The 19,287-nt window shown below is 33.8% G+C and overlaps 3 protein-coding genes and 1 pseudogene across 5 annotated transcripts; 2 read left to right on the top strand and 2 right to left on the bottom strand.

Annotated features, from left to right (window-relative positions):
* Positions 1 to 75: 75 nt before the first annotated feature.
* On the top strand, positions 76 to 7,124 carry LOC113520254 (E3 ubiquitin-protein ligase KCMF1). Of its 2 annotated transcripts, none has more exons than XM_026905528.3 (9): positions 76 to 301; positions 495 to 662; positions 1,296 to 1,432; positions 1,934 to 2,053; positions 2,608 to 2,702; positions 3,664 to 3,862; positions 5,346 to 5,562; positions 5,899 to 6,143; positions 6,233 to 7,124. In XM_026905528.3, the coding sequence occupies exons 1-9, from the start codon at positions 286 to 288 to the stop codon at positions 6,284 to 6,286; spliced, it is 1,251 nt and encodes a 416-aa protein (XP_026761329.2). In that variant the 5' UTR covers positions 76 to 285; the 3' UTR covers positions 6,287 to 7,124. The 2 variants fall into 2 exon arrangements, with proteins under 2 accessions (XP_026761329.2, XP_031770527.2); XM_031914667.2 differs by having other exon boundaries at positions 77 to 301; positions 3,688 to 3,862.
* A 2,840-nt stretch (positions 7,125 to 9,964) lies between these two features.
* On the bottom strand, positions 9,965 to 13,340 carry LOC113520255 (protein GVQW3-like). 2 transcript variants are annotated; one of them, XM_052898105.1, is made up of 3 exons: positions 13,220 to 13,340; positions 10,621 to 10,886; positions 9,965 to 10,542 (listed from the first exon to the last, which is right to left on the bottom strand). In XM_052898105.1, exons 2-3 carry the CDS (start codon positions 10,843 to 10,845, stop codon positions 10,345 to 10,347), a joined length of 423 nt encoding a protein of 140 aa, XP_052754065.1. In that variant the 5' UTR covers positions 10,846 to 10,886; positions 13,220 to 13,340; the 3' UTR covers positions 9,965 to 10,344. The 2 variants fall into 2 exon arrangements, with proteins under 2 accessions (XP_052754065.1, XP_052754066.1); XM_052898106.1 differs by lacking the exon at positions 13,220 to 13,340 and adding an exon at positions 10,994 to 11,103.
* A 2,580-nt stretch (positions 13,341 to 15,920) lies between these two features.
* Positions 15,921 to 17,597, top strand: LOC113520408 (S-adenosylmethionine sensor upstream of mTORC1). Its single transcript, XM_026905735.3, has one exon. It carries the CDS (start codon positions 16,176 to 16,178, stop codon positions 17,127 to 17,129), a length of 954 nt encoding a protein of 317 aa, XP_026761536.2. The 5' UTR covers positions 15,921 to 16,175; the 3' UTR covers positions 17,130 to 17,597.
* On the bottom strand, positions 17,594 to 18,872 carry LOC128201359 (SAP domain-containing ribonucleoprotein-like; annotated as a pseudogene).
* Between the last annotated feature and the right edge of the window lie 415 nt (positions 18,873 to 19,287).

Below are 19,287 nucleotides of genomic sequence, written 5' to 3' on the forward strand. Positions count from 1 at the left end.
GACAAGTTATGATAATTTTTAGCTGTGACCATCTACTAGATCATAAGTACATGACACAGTGCATACTGAATCAAATTTTTTTATATAACAACACTTACTACATTTATGTGACGTCATTATGGCCTGGTTGGGTTAGGTTTGCTTGGAAATTTTTGTTAAAATCTTATATTTTAGTGTATTATATGTTGAACTACTTATTTTAGTTTAGTTATATAAAATACCTCATAAAGTAGCAGTAATACTAGTGCCAATAAGTATTTGTTTCGACGGTATTTTCTGGCGAAAATGAATCGCCATGACGGTGGGTAATGATAATCAAAATTTGTTCGATGCTTTTGTCATCATATATTTCATATGAAAACGTGAAAATAATCATCAGATGTAATCGTTTTAAATCTATCATGCGCAAAAAATTAAATTTCTTAATTCAATCGCCGTTATGAATTGCTTATAATAAAGAATTGTTATTGTATTTTGTATTGACATCTTTCTAGGAGTCAGCTGTGATTCTTGTTTGAAAAACAACTTTAGGGGACGACGATACAAATGTTTAATATGCATCGACTACGACTTGTGCGCTGCATGCTATGAATCTGGTGCCACTACCAATCAACATACAACAGAACATCCTATGCAGTGTATTCTTTCCAGAAGTGACTTTGGTAAGAAACCTTTTTTAATTGATTGATTATTGTAGGTTTTCATTAGTAAAATTTAACTAGTGTCTTAATGTTTAGCATATATATATATATATATATATATAGATATGGCTACTTGAAACTATAGATGCTGAATTCATATTTAAATATAGTTTTTAATGTTATCTAATATTTAAACCCAGTACAACGTAACTTTTCCATAGTATTTTTTCACTTTTACAGAAACAATTATAGAACAAAGCAATTTGTTTCCTACTTTAGTTCTGACGTAAACATTTTACCTATATATTTCACAAAAATATAAAATTACTTTTATAATAATAAAATGGCAGAGGCTTATGTCCAGCAGTATATGGATAATGGCTGAAATGATTATGTTGATGAATAATAAAACATATATATTATTATGTATATCTGAGTTTTATTGTGTGAGACAATATTGGGGCTAATCAATAAAATTTTAATTAGACTGCACCTGGGATATGAATATATATTCACAATCTAACAATCTTGTCTCTGTTGATTGTTAAAAACAATTTATACTAGACATATCATAAGAGTCTGTATGCCCTTTATGATAGGTCTAAGAACCCTACATAAATAAAATGATTTTGATTGGTTGATTGATATTTACAGATTTGTACTATGGTGGGGAAGCCCTGGCCCTTGAGCAACCACAAGCATATACTTGCCCATATTGTAACCGAATGGGATTCACAGACACAGCCCTTATGGAACATGTCACTGCAGAGCATGCTGACACCACACTAGCAGTGAGTTTACTAGACACCTGTAATCTACAATCCCACAATCTGTATTTTATTATTAAAAAGTGATAATGAAATAATTAACTGACTTGTCAGCATTCATCAAAATCCCCTTAAAAGTAAAATTGAGATGGTTGTGGAAATATCAGAAAGAATTTATAGAATAATTACATCCTCAAGATGTAAAGTAGTGAGAAAAAATTGTTAAATGGATACTTTTTAATTTAGAGTTATCAAAATTTATATTTGGCTGGTCTGTTATAAAGCAACAAGGTAAGAAATAGGATTGATCAATGAAAAAACATGGGCTATATTATTGTTATTATCTAATAGCATAAAGTAATAAATTTTAATTTTTTTTTGATAAACATTAATTTAGGAGAACTGAACTAATTTTAAATTAAATATTTACACTTGTGATATGTTTTCTTTCATAGTTGTAACAAAAAGTGTATGGAATAATATAATTATAATGCCATAAAAGTACTGAATTAATATTGCTTACAGGTTGTCTGTCCTGTTTGCGCATCAATGCCTGGTGGGGAACCAAATTTTGTAACTGATGATTTCGCTGGACATCTCACTCTCGAGCACCGAACTGGTCCCAGAGATCTCATCTCTTTTCTGATATCCTTTTAAATAACAGTCTGTAGTATGACTATTTTATGATGGTCTATATAAAAATTTGTTAAATAATGTATTGCTTGGCGAATGTAAATCCTATATATTCCTATCCAGTATATATGTATGTAGTTTTTTACTGAAAAATATGATATACAATAATTATTACATTATTTTACACATCCTATGTTAAATAATGTAATGCTTATTTACCTTTAACAGAGGGAGATTTTGTACAAAAGTTGTTTGTTTGGGTACCTCTGTCCCATTCGTGTTTCTACTGTGAAGCAGTTGTGTTTGCATAGCTGTGTTTCAGTTTGAAGGGTGGGATATGGCATTGAATTTACGGGGTACAGAGGAATAACACCTGAGTCCTCAGGAATGGCAACGCATGGGGGTATCATGGGTGAAACAGTATACTCTGTTATGTCCATGGTACTGCTCATGTCTTGTTTGCTATTCCAAGTTGTATAAAAAAAATTTTTATATAATACAATAAAAAAAAAATTATAAATCATATCCTGTGTGTTATATCTGAAATCTCCTTAACTACTATACACGACGAGCCAAGTGGCATCCGACATGGCGGTGTGCGTCGTATGCCGCACTCAGGTCGCGGAGTCAGTCGCGCTCGCCGTACCAATATGCACTTCAGGTAATAAACCCCACTTCATATAACAACAAATTCAATTACGTTCATAGCACCAACTCTTTAAGTAAATTTATATAACGTAACATTATATTATGTACATTAAGGATTATCTTTATAATAATTAAGGATTTATAGTGGCTCATACTGCTACTACAACTACAATAAACTACACATAATTTGTGTTATTTACGCCAACTTTAGCACTTTAGAATTCAGGTTAGTTAGCTAGTAGTCTATATTGACACGAATTTATAATTTCTTAGCTGAAATTGTATTCCGATTGGGAAGCATAATCTTAAAAAAATGACTATTCGAAACTATTTAAAAATTATTCTTGTTCTATGATACTTATACATGACGTTCCCAAGGACTGAAGTTATTTTATATCTGATATTACAATGGCTTTCTTATATACCAGAAACACTGTAAAACATTTTTAATGTACCATATCTGAAGTTTATTTGTAAGGTATTGGGCATATCACTAAAGCATTTGATATATAACATCTGCAGCATCCCAAACAGCCTTGGTAGCTGTTCCTTTGTACACCTTTTTAGATACCACCATTATTTTGTACCAAGTTTCTTGAATTTTTTTTTTTGAATCAATATATTAATGATAATATAGATAGATAGATATACAATATTCACAACGATATATGTATAATAATATAGGTTAATAAAAACTAATATTGAGCAGGTTACTAATACAATATTATTTTTGACTTTATGAAAAACGAACTAACTGACAGATGTCTTCAAAACACTTTAATTTGTAATATTTTCACTACTTTTGAGTTATTTAACATTAAATACTTCTAAAATAATGGGCGCTTATTAATTCTAGACTGTTCCACTGTTTACATACACCGTTGCACCCCAAGTCTATGTACTAACTTAGTCGAGATGTAAACTAACTCGGAACGCTAACACGCGGTCGATACAGACATACCATTTGGTAACAGATTGTTTCGATCGCTTATCGACAGTACGTCGGGCGGGATATCGTCGCTGTCGCCGTCGTCGCGCGATGCGGTGGTGGACCCGATCGCTGAGCTGTTGTCGCAGCTGTCGGGCGTGCGGCGCGGGCCCGGCCAGCCCGGCACGCCCAGCCAGCTGCAGCAACTGCAGATACAGCTCCAGCTCGAACGACAACAGGCCACCGTATGTACACCACACTAAGAGCATTAATGCGAAGAATGGCAACATCGCAATTATCTATAATTTTTCATAAACGAACATTTTAAATGGTAATACACAAATTTTTTATTCAACTCTGCTATCTTTAGTATGTGTGTGACTGCCAACACTCGAAGATTGACCACGACTATTACTACCAGAAGTTCTATTATCAATCCATATTAGCCATCAATCTGCACCAATCTCAGCGCTCAAACTGTGTTTAACAGTTGCCACTAGACTCCAAGCAGCTATCTAATAATTTGCCTGAAAATGCCTTGTTTACATGTGAAACATGTGTTGCAAAACGGGCATGAACAAAATGGCTAATATGAAAGGTTGTGGAACTTCTATAGTCAGTTTTCATGTGTTGACAGGCACTCACATATGGAATTAAACAAAATAATTCTAATAAAAAAAAAAACAGTATTATGAACTTTTGCAAGATAACAACACCTCATTTAGTAAAATCGTTGTAAATGTTTCTCTTAATGGCAATCAACATCATATAAATATGGAAAAAAAAATCCTCTGTCTATATCAATACCTTAAAACTAAGGGATATTTTCTCATAGACAATGGACTCCTATGTTCTTCCCACATTAAATGTCTCACTCGTACTAACTTTTTCGCATAACAATTTTTTTTATTGTTTCCATAAGTGGCAATTCAAGTAAAAAATAATAAAAATAATGCAAACTTATGAACACTTTGAATATAATTCAACAAGCATAGTAATAACAAATACAATAGGAGCCACAGACAGCCCTCTATGTCGAGGCTGTTTCGACGCCGAAGAAACGGCTGCTCACGTAATCCTGGGATGTGAGGCTGTGGCCAATCAACGTTTAGAAATCCTCAGAACGGTGAGGTCGCTCTGTGAAGCCTGTGAAGAACCCAGGAAGCTTCTGCGCTTCTGGGCGGAGCTAGGTTGGCTGTACTAGCCACGATTCATACGCACAACGGCCCAAATGAGAGGCTAAGCGCGGAAAATAAGAGTCTTTTTCACATTCACATTCACAGTAATAACAAATAATAATATCCAAGTACAGACTTTTGCAATTCTGTTGGTGCTATTAATTTACACTGACAGTTTAGGAAATCAGTGATAGGCAAAGACTAAGTCAGGTTAGTATCATGGCTCACATTGTAACAAATTCAATGCAATGGTTTCTAATGAGGATCGCACAGAGGTCGACCTGACAGAAAAGGTATAGGTAAAATTAAAATTATTAGCTTATTTTACATAAACGATCGTGTTAAGTCTCATCCCTTATAAACCATAAACAAAGGCACTAGTTCCTTCAATGTCATCATTACTGACCCTAGATTTTGAACTATATAGATTGTGAAAGGAAAAATATAATAACGTAAATTTAGAACAAAATAAACATCTTGTCAGTCTGTCACCACATGAACATGTTATACTATATTTGTTATCTACAATCCCTTTCGTGTGGCCGTGCAGGCGGCCCGACAGCAACTGGAGCGACTACCCAGGCGCGCGGCGGCGGCGGCGTCGAGCGGCGCGGCGGGCGCGGGCGGCGGCGGCGCGCCGGGCGGCGGCTCCTCCGCGCCCGCGCCCGCGCCGCAGCCGCAGCCCGCCGCGCACCAGTCGCCGCCGCAAGCCGACGCCGCTGACACGCAGTTCCTGCTGCCGTTCCTGCCCGCTGCTGGATTTCAGGGTGTGTACAGATTGCAGTCAAGTCAGTTTTTTATCTATGATCTTATTAAAGTAACAAAACTGAATAACTATAGTACAAATAATGCATAATGTGATAGCGACATGATTTCATTGTCAGCAATTTTTTGTGACATCTGTGGCCTTGCTATAAGTCAAATGCAGTAAATGAAGTACTTGTCTCGCTGGTGATAATATAAAACGCTATAGTACTCGGAAGAAAATATTATCCAATCTGATCTGATCACGCTTAAAATGGAGATGATGATTGATTATTTTTTTTATCATTGTATTAAAGTATAAACATGTAAATATACGTATACACATGTATTGTTCATAGGAGTAACAAACGGCAGCGCCAGCGCGGAAGCAGAGTCGCGCGCGGCGCTCCTGCGCGGGCTCATGCTGGCGTCGCTGGGCCGGCCGCCGCCCGCGCAGCCGCCGCCCGCGCCCCGCGCCGCGCCGCCCGCGCCCGCGCCCGCGCCGCCCGCCGCCACCCCCGCGACACCCAACACCCCCGCGCCCCCCGCCGCGCCCGCCGCGCCCGCTTCCGTGCCGCGCGCCAAGCCGCAGCCTCGCACCAAGGTTTGTACACGAAGCAGTTAGTTGTAATGACTATGGTTACATAAGACGTTTGACGAATGTAAAGTTGTAACGGTGGCCGTGGTGCGCAGGAGGCGGCGGCGCGCGCGCACGCGGCGGCGCGGCAGCTGCCCGAGGGCAGGTAGGAGCGCGCGCCCCCCGCACCCGCCGCGTGACAATCTCCAGTGACCGAGCGAGCCCGCTCCGTCGTGTATAGACGTCGGTAGATGAAACTATTTATGTTTACTCGTTAGATATTACGGTAGTTTATGTAATATTATTTATCCGAGGAAGCCGCGATTCCAGTTCCGGGGAATCCGGCCGTAATTGCACTTTGAGGGGTAAGGATTGTGGCCGTCGATGTTGTTAGTGATTATCCGGTGTACATATGGAGACGCAGACGCGCCGCAGCCGTCATCGGTCTGACTGGTGACCGCGTAAAAATTAACTGGACATTTCCTCGTTGTTTTTCACTAACACTTATTAGTGAATGCTTATGTTTGTTTTGTTGGCTTTCGAAATATCAGTGTGATTTCCTTTATTGTAGTAAATAATAGTTATGGAATGTTTCTGTCAATTTATTCACAAAAAAAAAAAAAAAAAATTATCATCGAATAAGCAATTTAGTATAATTTCAATTAATACTTTCAAAAAGTGAGAGGAGTTAATTTAAGAAAACCCAATGTTTTTATATCGACTGTAGCTTTCAATTCTTAACATTTCAACATTCATAATAAAGCACAAAAGCAGTATTAGTTTACTTATTATCATGAAGTTATCTAATGGTAATATAGGTGTGCTCATTAGACTGTAAATAAAGCATCAAGACTCCTCTCTTTTACTATTCTTATAATATGGACAAGTAAAATGCTACTTAACCACAAAATTTTCACTAGCTACTCAAAAGTGCTTATTAGTTTGATTATTATACTCCAACATTACAAAATGTTTGTATGTACCGTAATTAAATTCTATAATATTATATAGTTTGTATTTTATTTTAACAAATGTACTAGTACTAATTTAATTATTAATTCCTTATAAATTTGTAACAATAAAACTAACTGCAAAATAGGCTTGGTATATCTACAATAATCCTTGATTTTATTTTTCTAGGATCTAGAGTTTGTATATGTTATTAATTGGACATGATTATAATGGGTCTAACATTGACTCTTAATGATTTATCAAAATGATGTTGTATTAAAAAAACATGTCCAAAGAACTTATTCAATTACTGTTTTTTATGGCTTTATTCACGTAAATCAATATGTAATATATTCCACGAATTAAGATATAATCTACCCATATACCAAATTTCATTAAAATCTCTTCAGCTGATTAAATGTGTGAGAGTCAAACACAAACATCTTTAAAAAAAATCACATTAATAATTAGAAGGATAATTAGATGCAGATTTATACACACTTTTGGGCAACACTAAAGATAATCATAGTAAATCCTACGTATATGTACGTCACACCTGTCTCCCACTGGGATAGACAGAAATTATGAAATACTAAATGATCAGATACACACATAGATTAACGATATTATCTTTTCGTTCTCTTTCTATGGAGTCAAATATACATGTCGTTTCCTTCACATTTATCAATCTACTCGTACAAGCTCGCCGGTTAAGAGTAGTTATCTAAACAACAATAGAACTCACGAGGTATATTGAAAAAAGTGTAGAAAATTTTTCAAAAAAGAAAAAAGGATTTTCTTAGTATACTATTTCCTACATGGTACAAATGATATTTTGAAAAAAGGAAAACTATTTATTTGGCGCATATCAATAACAATTACAACTAAAACATAAACAATTATAAACGTAAAAAAAGGAAATACAAAAATAAACTTATACCTAATTAGAAATTATTTTAATAAAAATTTATATCTTTAAAGACAGCATCAACTAAAAAACAAACATTTAAATGTATATTTCATAACGTATTTTGAAAACATTATATAATTATAATATAATTTACAGGGTACAGAGGAATAACACCTGAGTCCTCAGGAATGGCAACGCATGGGGAATATCATGGGCGAAACAGTATACTCTGTTATATCCATGGTACTGCTCATGTCTATAGGCGACGGTTATCAATTTCCATCAAGTGGGTCGTCAGCTTGTTTTCCATTCTAAATAGTATAAAAAAAAAAAAACATTTTGAATCATGTGAATAACATGTTAGTAGTCGTGAGTATATAAAGTGTAGATTGTAAATATTGTTTAAATTAAGTAAATTATAATCGGTACCGTATATTTGTAAAAAAATGGGTAATTTGAATCGAAAAGGGTCGTAGAACGAAAAAGGGGCCAATAGAAATGTCAAAGGGTGAATAGAAACGCCAAAGAAGTGATTAAAAGTGCTTACGAAGTGAAATTATTTTGTCATATAGAGTTATCAAAACTGCTTTTCTCAACTTCATAAAATGTTACTATATTATGTTATTATTATGTTATTAAACAAGTGTGAAAATTATTTTGTGTATAACTTTTATTTTAGCTACTTTTATATTATATACTGTTTCTTCAATAAAAAGACACCAAGCTTGCTTATATGTTTAATGACCAATATTATTAACTAAAATTACTCACATACTTAAATTTACTTTATAAAAGTGACAATCCCGGTAATTTTTCTATTGACCTATCTCTTGTTTCTAGTCACTTCCAGACTACAGATTTTAAAAGATTAAAAAAACTGCACTATTTATTTGATAATAAATACCCAAATATTAAAGATTATGACACCGCATTTACGTACCGTAGAATTATTAAATGTTACTGTTCAGGCAGATTCGTCTGAAAAAAATTAAAACGAAGTCACAATATGTTTCTGTTCACTTCGTTTAATCAATTAAAAAAATATATTGAACTGGTCAATATTTTATTAAAATTTAATTCATTAAAAAAAACAAGTTTCAAGTATTTTTTGTTTAAATACTTAAACTTATATTTGTCTTTAAAATAAATTAGACTTTTGTTATTATTATTTTTTTGTTATCAATATCTATTAATTCCATATAGAAAATCTTTTCCGAAACCATTGAACAAAATAATTATAATGAACTAACCAGTATACCGAAACCGTTTCTATTCATCCAATGAATTCTATATATCCCGTTTATAAGCTACTTTTTTTTATTTTATACAGTATTTCTTAGATAAAAGACACATCATAGTTTATATATTTTAATAAATGTGAAATTGAAACTAAAAATTTACCATTGGCCAAACAAACACTTAACTGTATTAAATAATGCTGAATAGAAGCTTGTCTTTCGTGGGCCAACGCTAGATCGTCACGCGGACCAGTGAGCATCCTTTTATTTTTGAAATTGTTTGTTTATTAACAGTTCAAACCAACTTACTTAACTGTAAATTGGTTTGACCAAATCGCAAACTTTTAGTTTACTTTACATTTATTCGAATATAGGTATTTAATGCCCAATTTTAAATATTTTTTTATAAAGTAAATTAAAATACGTACTTTAATTTACTTTATAAATGTTCGGAGTAACCGAGTGCCTTTCTATTTACGTCACATTAGACGACACATCACCTAAATTATTTTCTACTAAATAATGCATAACAGCACGCCATGAACCGTGCACATTCATAACATAAACTATTTACAATAATAAATATGAACAGAATGAATCAGGAATAATAAGAAAGTATTTTAATAGCCCTCCGTAAAGATAACAAAAACACACTTTTACAAAGTTTTAACTTAAAAATTTTGCATTTTCATACTACAATTTTTAAAATATGTTTTAACAAAGATTGAAATACGAGAGGAAGTCATAAAGTTCGCGGAATGATGGGGAAGGAGGTTGAAATTAAATATGAACCTTTTTTTTTTCTTTTTAATATATTCTCTCTTAATACATTTTTCGAATCATCAAAAAAAAAAAAGTTTATCTTTGCTGTCAAAACAGGCCAAAATTGCAGACTAGACTTCTTCATCGTCGCCAAAATTTTTTCCAGGCAGCTCCTTTTTCATTTTTGGGAATAAATAATAGTCACTGTGAGCCAATCTGGAATTTTCACACCCGCATCGGTGGATAGCAGGCGTCGCAACATGGCACGTGTGGACGGGAGCGTTGTCGTGCAAAAAGAGCACACCTTTTGACAGCTTTTCTTTTCTTTTTTTCAATCGATCCAGTAAAGTAGCGTAGTACTGTCTCGTTATAGGCATACCTTCTGTATCCCAAAAGATATTCGCCATGATCTTTCCAGCCGATTAGGACACTTCTTCAAAGGAGTTGTGCCTTTTTTATGCCAATGCATCGACTCTTGCTTCGACTTGGGTTCATAGTGGTGAACCCAGGTTTCATCTCCAATAACAATCCGGGCCATAACTTCTTCCCTACTCTCTTCACAGAGCTGCAAAAAATAGCACTGGCTTCAAAAAAAAAACTTTTGAAGTGGCGTGAGCATTCTTGGAACCCATCTTGCACTGACCTTGGTCATGCCAAGATGATGATGTATAATATTTAAAATACTTGTTTCGGATACTCCAACTAGTGCTGTAAGCTGCTTCTCCTTCAGCCGGGTATCTCCTAATACAAGTTTTTCTACTTTTGCGACGATTTCCGGTGTATTGGCGTCAATTGGCCGTCCGGAGGGGGGACTATCTTCAATAGACTCTCTTCCTTGTTTGAAAAGACCATACCACTTATAAACCATGGTTTTATCAGGGGCAGAGTCTGCGTAAACTGCTAACAGCTCTTGAAAAGTAAGTATTATAATTAATAATAATAAATATAATAATAATAATAACCCCCCCAGGGGGCCACCTTGACGTGGTGGGGGGGCTTAAGGAAAGGATACCAACCCTAGTCATAACATCCAGACTCACCCCTATTGGGAGTACGCATTACAAAGCTCATCAACATCTGAGTAAAACCTTCCGAACTAACGGTCCCAAAACCATAACCTTATAAAAATGTCGAATGGAAAATATAATTTGCGGCCGCTTCCCGGAGTTCGTCGGGGCGCACCTGGAGCCGGTGCTGGGTGTGGCAGGATACGGACCACCGGTGGCGGGGAGCTGAGCAGGCGGGCCCCCGCCGGGAATGAACTCGAAGATACTACAGCCGACAATCACAATCATACTAACTCATCTAATATGTCGCCATCATCATCTAATAGCAGTTTATTTCAATCATCTCCATCAACTCTTTCATTTCAAAACACATCAAATTTATCATCGTCATCATCATCACTGGCAGATGTTGTGCAGGAGGCAGAAGCCACTGATCCTGTGCCCACTGCTAGCTTAAATCGTGCAAGGAAAAAATGGTCAAAGGAAATGAACGAATTTATATGGCGCACGTATCTCATCATTACACACAACGAAAACAACATGAAATCATATTTAAAACCATTACATCAAGAATTTACTCGGCAATTTCCAGAAATGAATGTTTCACAGCAAAGATTAGGAGACCAAATTAGAGCAATAGTTAGAAACAAGTTAATTGCATCAAATCAACTAGCAGTAATTAGATCGGAAGTAATAGCTCATCTTGAATTAAATCCTCATACAAACAATCATACACAAACATCAAATAGTAACCCTGGAAGTAGAATGAAATGGACACAAGAAATCAATGAGACATTAATGCAGTGTTATTATGATATAACAGATGGCGAAACAAATATGACAGCATACAGGCAGAAACTATACAAAAAATTTATTAGTTGCTACCCCAGTCTATCCCATGTATCTGAGCAACGCATAGCAGATCAAAGAAGAGCAATAGTAAAAAATAAATTTATTTGTGAAAATAGGCTACAACAAATACAAAAAGATGTATTGATACAAAAACAGAACACTTCAACACCTATAATTAATGATAATATGTCAGTGCGATTAGGCGGACTCGGTTTACATATATCACAATTACATACACATAATCCGATAAATCTGATAAACAATCATAATACTCAAACCCTGAATACATCTTACGCAGAGTCTCACACTCATACGCTCAATCATGATCAATATATACAACCACCTGACACACTAACTGAGGCCTCATTTGAAACTTTTACACAAGAAGGAATTTCACAAATACAACACAATTCATCACAACGAGAGAATATAGGGACACGTTCAAGGAATGATAGCACAGAATTAAAAAATCATATTGATGAAGAAAGGATTCAACACGAATTTAAGAAGGCACTTGAGATATTCAAAGAATCGAACCCAACTGGAAGACCATATATACCGAAACAAAGATCGTCAAGGAAGGTAGCTTTAATTATAGATTACATTAATAAAAACGTAATACCCGAACATTTAACAGCAGATCAAGATTTCATCACATTGCAGACAATAATATACTGTGCAGCATTCACAACAGCAACTTGTAATGGTTGTAAAATATATATGGAAGGAACATACAAAAGAAAAACGCAAGAGAAACCACGGTGGCAAAGAAGGATCGAACAGAAAATAGAAAAATTAAGAGGTGACATTGGAAGACTAACACAATTCATCAATGGTAATCATAGTCCTCACATAATAAAATCAGTAAAGGATATTGAAACAAGACATGTTATACACTCACAACATGAAAACAGGAATAGCACTCCGGAACAATTTCTTGATACGTTAAAACAAAAGCTTAGTGCAACTGCTAATAGGCTGAAGAGATATTTGGCATGCACAATGCGAAAAACACAAAACAATCAATTTACAAACAATGAGAGAATATTTTATAGAAACATGGAACCACAAAATTTACCAGTTAATGACATGCCTGATCCACAAGAACTACACGCATATTGGTCAAACATATGGCAAAACCCTATCAAGCACAACCTCGATGCTCAATGGATTCAAAATTTAAAGAAAACTACTTCAGAAATGCCATTCAATTGTATAACTCCTGAAATATTTACACGTGTTATTAATCGAACCCATAATTGGAAGTCACCAGGCACAGACAACATCCATAACTTCTGGTACAAAAAATTTACTAGCACTCACCCCCTAATATACAATCACATTAACCAATTCATTCTATCACCAATTTCAATGCCTACTTACCTAACACAAGGAGTAACTTATATGATTCCTAAAGATACTGACACCAAAAATCCAGCTAAATACCGGCCTATAACCTGCCTCCAAACATTTTATAAAATATTAACAGCATGCCTAAGTGAAACTATATATAGCTATCTGATAAACAATAAAATATTAGCAGAAGAACAAAAAGGGTGTAGAAAGAAAAGCCAAGGTTGCAAAGAGCAATTAACAGTAGACGCAATAGTAATGAAAGAAGCCATTAAAAAAAAGAAAAATATACACACGATGTATATCGATTACCGAAAGGCTTTTGACTCGGTCCCACATAGCTGGCTTATCCAAATTCTAGAACATTACAATATTAACCCAACAATAGTAAACTTTTTGAAATCAATCATGCAAAACTGGCAAACAACGCTTAAAATTAATCAACCTAATTCCACATTAGCTACTGAATCGATTCATATTCAAAGGGGTATATTTCAAGGAGACGCTCTGAGTCCTTTGTGGTTCTGTATAGCCCTGAATCCACTATCTGAACTCTTAAATAGTACAAATCAAGGATTTCATCTTACGACTCATATAACATTATCTCACTTGCTCTACATAGATGATATAAAACTTTATGGATCCGCTAAAACAGAATTATTCACGTTAGCAGATATTATCCAGAAATTTTCTCAGGACATACATATGCAATTTGGAATAGATAAATGCAAAATTCATTCAATAAATAAAGGAACTGTAGAACAAAATACATATTCTCTTGAAGATGGAAATCATATCGAATCTTTAGATGAACACAATCCATACAAATACTTAGGCATACTACAGTTTAAACAAATACGACAAAAAGAAATCAAAGATACTTTAACAAAAAAACTAAAGTATAGATTAAACCGAATACTGAAATCTCATTTGAATTCACGAAATACAGTTAAAGCAATTAATACATATGTTATCTCCGTTCTCACGTATTCATTTGGAATAATTAAATGGTCCCAAACAGATTTAAAAAAATTACAACGTATCATAAATACACACATGACACAAAATAGAAAACATCACCCGAAATCATGTACACAAAGACTTATATTACCGCGCCAAGAAGGTGGAAGAGGCCTCATTGATATCCAAAATCTTCATAATAAGCAGATACAGTCACTAAGAAAATATTTTCATAATAAATCTGAACAATCATCACTATATGCACATGCAATAAAAATAGACAAACGATTTACACCTCTTAATTTACATGACAACAGTGCCCAATATAATGAACAAATAACGACTAAACAACAAAAAATAGAAACCTGGAGCAAAAAGTCTCTTCACGGAAGACACAGAGCGGACCTTTGCCAACAATATGTCGATAAGAATGCATCGAACAAATGGCTGAAACGCGGCGAACTCTTCCCAGAGACAGAAGCATTTATGGTAGCAATACAAGACCAGACAATAGCTACCAGAAACTATACAAAACACATAATAAAGGACCGCAATTTGCCTAGTGACTCATGTCGACACTGTAATAGTGCTTCCGAAACTATCCAACATATTACAGGTGCTTGCAAGACACTAGTACAAACAGATTACAAACATCGTCACGATCAAGTCGCTTCAATTATACATCAATATATAGCACATAAATATAAATTCATAGAAAATAAAGTTCCATATTATAAATACAACCCAACCAACGTACTTGAGAATGCACACTGTAAACTATACTGGGATAGAACCATCATTACCGATAAAACCATTCATTTCAATAGACCCGATATAACTATACATGATAAAGACAATAATGTAGTATACATAGTTGACATAGCTATTCCGAATACACACAATATACAAAGCACTATTAATGAAAAACTATCAAAATATACAGACTTAGCAATAGAGATAAAGAAGCAATGGAAAGCGCACACCATCCACATAATACCCATAGTACTATCGTCTACAGGAATCGTACCCAAAAATCTTCACAAGCATTTAGATATGTTACAAATTCCTACCTATACAATAGATTTGCTACAGAAAGCGGTCATCCTCAATACCTGCCGCATAGTCAGAAAATTTCTTTCCTCATCATTGTCATCATCCTCATATATAATTTAAAGTCAACCATTGCTTGGCTAAGGCCCGCATGGTTGAACATTTACCCCCATAAAAAGGGAGATGTTAAATACAATATATATTTAAATAATAATAATAATAAGTATTTATATTATTTTATGAACTTTTATACTAGTAATAGTTTACGAAAAAAGTTTTGAATTATAAATGAAATGTATTGTAATTGATAGGTATGCTTTATTACTGTCAGAAGTCCATAAATCTGTTGTAGCAGCCGTATATTCAACTAAATGTAGAATATCTACAATTACAGTGCGTGCGGCATGATAAGCATCAGAAAGAATTTTCTCTTTTAAAAGTTTCCTGCTACAGCGGGTAAACTTATCACAATTTTAATTTCTCACTCATAGTATAAATAGACTCCACCACTCGAAGGGTACGAGTCACTCGAAACTCGAGCTGTCAAAAATTTAATTCGAATGCAAGTAATATAAAACCTACTCGAGTCACTCGAGCGAAAAGCAACTCGAATCCCATCACTACAAGGGACCAATTCGGAAGTCGTTTCTCAAAACTTATCTCTTAATCTAATATTTGAATTTGATAATTTTGCATAATTACTGTTTTATAATAAACTACATTTATAATAATTTTGACTTAAATTTAATAGAAATTAGAATAATTAATATTGGTCCTTAGAATAAAAATTTCACTGTAATATCAAATTGAAGTTTTAATTTTAGAAATAGGTTTAGAGAAACAGTATCTCAGAATCGACTCCACTGCTATTTACATTACTTTTAAATTTTTTATACTTATTACGTTTTTCAGTTATTTATATTGCATATAAAATAACCTCTTCATATTTCGATGCATATGAAATTGCGAATGCATCATGGCTAGTGAAGAACATAAAGAAATTGCTGAATTTTTGAAAAATGTTCACTTATCGCTTAGAAAATCCTCTGCAAAAATAGGTGCAGAAAAAGCCTGGTTAGAACACTGCAAGAATCAAGACATACTTAAAACTTATGCACACTACATGGAAAAATTAGCAACTATTCACTGGCAAGCAAGTTCTAACAGTGCATTAACCGATGCTACGTCTCGCATTACATGGTCAGCAGATGTATGTTTTGATTACTTTATCAGTAAATCATTTATGAAATACAGACATAAAGAACATGAAATTGCAGAAAAACTAAATATCCCGTTTAATATGGAAGAATCCTTTACATACCCTATGAAACTTATTGATGTGGGAAGTTGTTATAATCCTTTCAAAATATATGATTTCTTTGATGTGTTAGCTATTGATTTATATCCTGCAAATGATTCTGTACAACAATGTGACTTTTTACATGTTTCTATTGGTAATACCGTTTCTATTAACAATAATAAAGTGAAACAATTAAAAGAAGATTATTTTGAGGTAGTTACATTTTGTTTCCTTTTAGAGTATATCCCTAGTTCTAAACTAAGGATCAAAGCCTGTGAGAATGCTTACAAGCTATTAAAACCTGGTGGTCTGTTAATAATAAACACACCAGATTCAAAGCATGTTGGAGCAAACTATAAAATTATGAAATGTTGGAGGTATACATTGTCCTGTATTGGATTTACTAGAATCAAGTATGAGAAATCAAAACACATGCACAGTATGGCATTTAGGAAAGCTCTGTGTAAAGATACAGCAGTACGGTGGGCAAAAATATATAAGGAACCTTATATGGAATATGTTATACATATACCACAAGATTCTCGTAAGGACAATGAAACTGTGTCGATAGCAGCAACAACTGAAATTTGTCTAGATGATTTTATGGAGCTACCTTTCTTCAATGTGTAAATTAGTTTAAATATTTCATAAGTCACTATTCCATCATATAGTCTATCGGCTTGTTTACCACTCCCAGTTTTATAAAAAATCTTGATTGAAAAAAATATCCAGAATTATTTCTAGTTCATCAGCATATCAGCTATTAACCATCAATATGCAATATAATGTAACGTAATGAAAATATAAACAACTATGTAAGACTGTTTGTTGATAGCCAAATGATTTGTTACTAATTTCATTTAGTTTGTTATAACTTCAATAAAATATGGTTTGCTTTGATTAGTTCTATTGAAACAGACTAGGGAGATATAATTAATACTAAAAATGTAAACTGTGTATATATATATATATATATATAGTCCAGATTTGTATATTTTTATTGTAAAATAGATTTAATATTGTTAATAATAAATATTTCATAGGAAGAATAAAATTATTTCTAATGAATATGGATTATAATAAAATAATACCACCTTTTATTACACATTTATTTCTTAACTAAATATTTTTATAATATAAAATTAAGATAACTTAGATCTGAAATATTAAAGTGCACACAAGCCTTCTGATTGGAATTACATGTTATATACAAAATCTAAAATTTAAATTGTATTATTATAAATTTTTATTTGACAGTTCCAAATTTTTCTTTGCGTTTCTCAAGTTTCTCCTTGTTTTCAATATCTGTCATAATTTTAGACACATTCTGCCCAAATCTCTCAGCTCTCTTTTTAAGTTTTAAAAGATTCTCATTCAAGGAGCCTGTATAAGTCTCTTTATCAGGATTTGGAGTTGTGTTTTGGCTGAATCTCTGTTTTCTAGCTTCCTTCCTCTCTGCTTCAGTCATTTGGATAGGAAGTCCAAATCTTTAGCTCTCATTTCCAATCTAGTCTTGGGATCTAAATCTGCAGTTATTTTTATTTTATTACTTTCTGAAGATATTATCTTCTCATGTTTTTCTTGTACTTTTTCTTCTGCAGGTTTTGTTGATACAGTTACAGAAGATGCTCTATTCAAAACTATTTTTTTTTGCACTATCTTTATTTTCTACAGATTTGGTCTCTGGTTTCTTTTTATCGACTTCTGATATTGCTATTTTCCTTTTAAGTGATTTTTGCGGTGGCTTTGATTCGCTGACAACTTCCGGCGGTGGTGGTTGCTCTGCCAAAACTAGTTCCTCACTAGAAGCATTTTCAACAACAGGCTCGTCGAGTATATCAGTCTGATTTTTATCATCCTCGTCTTCGAGAACTCCGTCTGAGTCCAAATCCTCCCAATCCAAATTGATGTCATCTTGAGACATTGCAGCTTGAAGCCGTGCCACTAATTCAGCTTTATCACCCACGTGAGACAGTCCTCGTGATTTTAATTCTTTACGCAATTCTACTACCTTCATTTTACTAACATCAGTAACTGTAGAATCTGCCATCTTAATATGTTTAATACAATAAGACAAAACAGATATATTTTATGTACAAAATACCTGAAATAGCGGTAAGATGCAAATATGACAAATACGAATTGACATTGACAATTAAAATTTATTTTTGTTCCTACAGTTCCTTAGTCTATGTTGTATTAATCTATGCTTAAAATTAAACATTTACATAAAGACTTTTAAATAGAAGTCTAGTTCCCATTTTTAGACAATCACTGATGTTGGGAGCAGGTTATTGAAGTAAAAACAACAGGAGTATATTTATAATGAATGTATTTTATTAAGACTTACAGAGACGCGTCCGGCATGACTGGCGCTTGCGAAAAGAGGGGCGAGAGAGAGATATATATCTATTACTTTTACTCATTCACGTTTCATTACACACAACAATAACGTTACATAAGTAGGAGGGAGTGTTATTAATATTTATAATTGGTAGTAGCAGTCACCAGTTTTAAGCAATTATATGTCAAACAATTTATATACACTAGCCTGCTATAAATTGAGTAAAATAGTAACTGATGATGTATCTTTCGTCCTCTTTTTACTAATTATATTTGCAAAAAAAAAGGAGTTAACTATATGATTTACAGTTTCTATTTTATCGTTCCTTCTATTTAATTACTTGTTCTTAGCTAAAAGTTTAATGTACAGAGTATATTATATATACTTGATATATACAGAGGTTTAGTACCTGTTTTATTTCTACCAGTCTTCATATATAGAATC

The sequence above is a fragment of the Galleria mellonella genome, unplaced genomic scaffold, assembly GCF_026898425.1.
Source record: "Galleria mellonella isolate WM207_F2 unplaced genomic scaffold, CSIRO_AGI_GalMel_v1 utg40, whole genome shotgun sequence".
In the NCBI taxonomy this organism is placed as follows: Eukaryota; Metazoa; Arthropoda; class Insecta; order Lepidoptera; family Pyralidae; genus Galleria; species Galleria mellonella.

Coding starts and splice junctions, on each gene's coding strand:
- LOC113520255 (XM_052898105.1), bottom strand. CDS start 10,845: ATGGTTTATAAGTGGTATGGTCTTTTCAAACAAGGAAGAGAGTCTATT. Junction 10,543..10,620: donor ATCATCTTGGCATGACCAAG/GTCAGTGCAAGA, acceptor TATTTTTTGCAG/CTCTGTGAAGAGAGTAGGGA.
- LOC113520408 (XM_026905735.3), top strand. CDS start 16,176: ATGGCTAGTGAAGAACATAAAGAAATTGCTGAATTTTTGAAAAATGTT.
- LOC113520254 (XM_026905528.3), top strand. Junction 2,703..3,663: donor CGTACCAATATGCACTTCAG/GTAATAAACCCC, acceptor ATTTGGTAACAG/ATTGTTTCGATCGCTTATCG. Junction 5,563..5,898: donor GCCCGCTGCTGGATTTCAGG/GTGTGTACAGAT, acceptor TATTGTTCATAG/GAGTAACAAACGGCAGCGCC.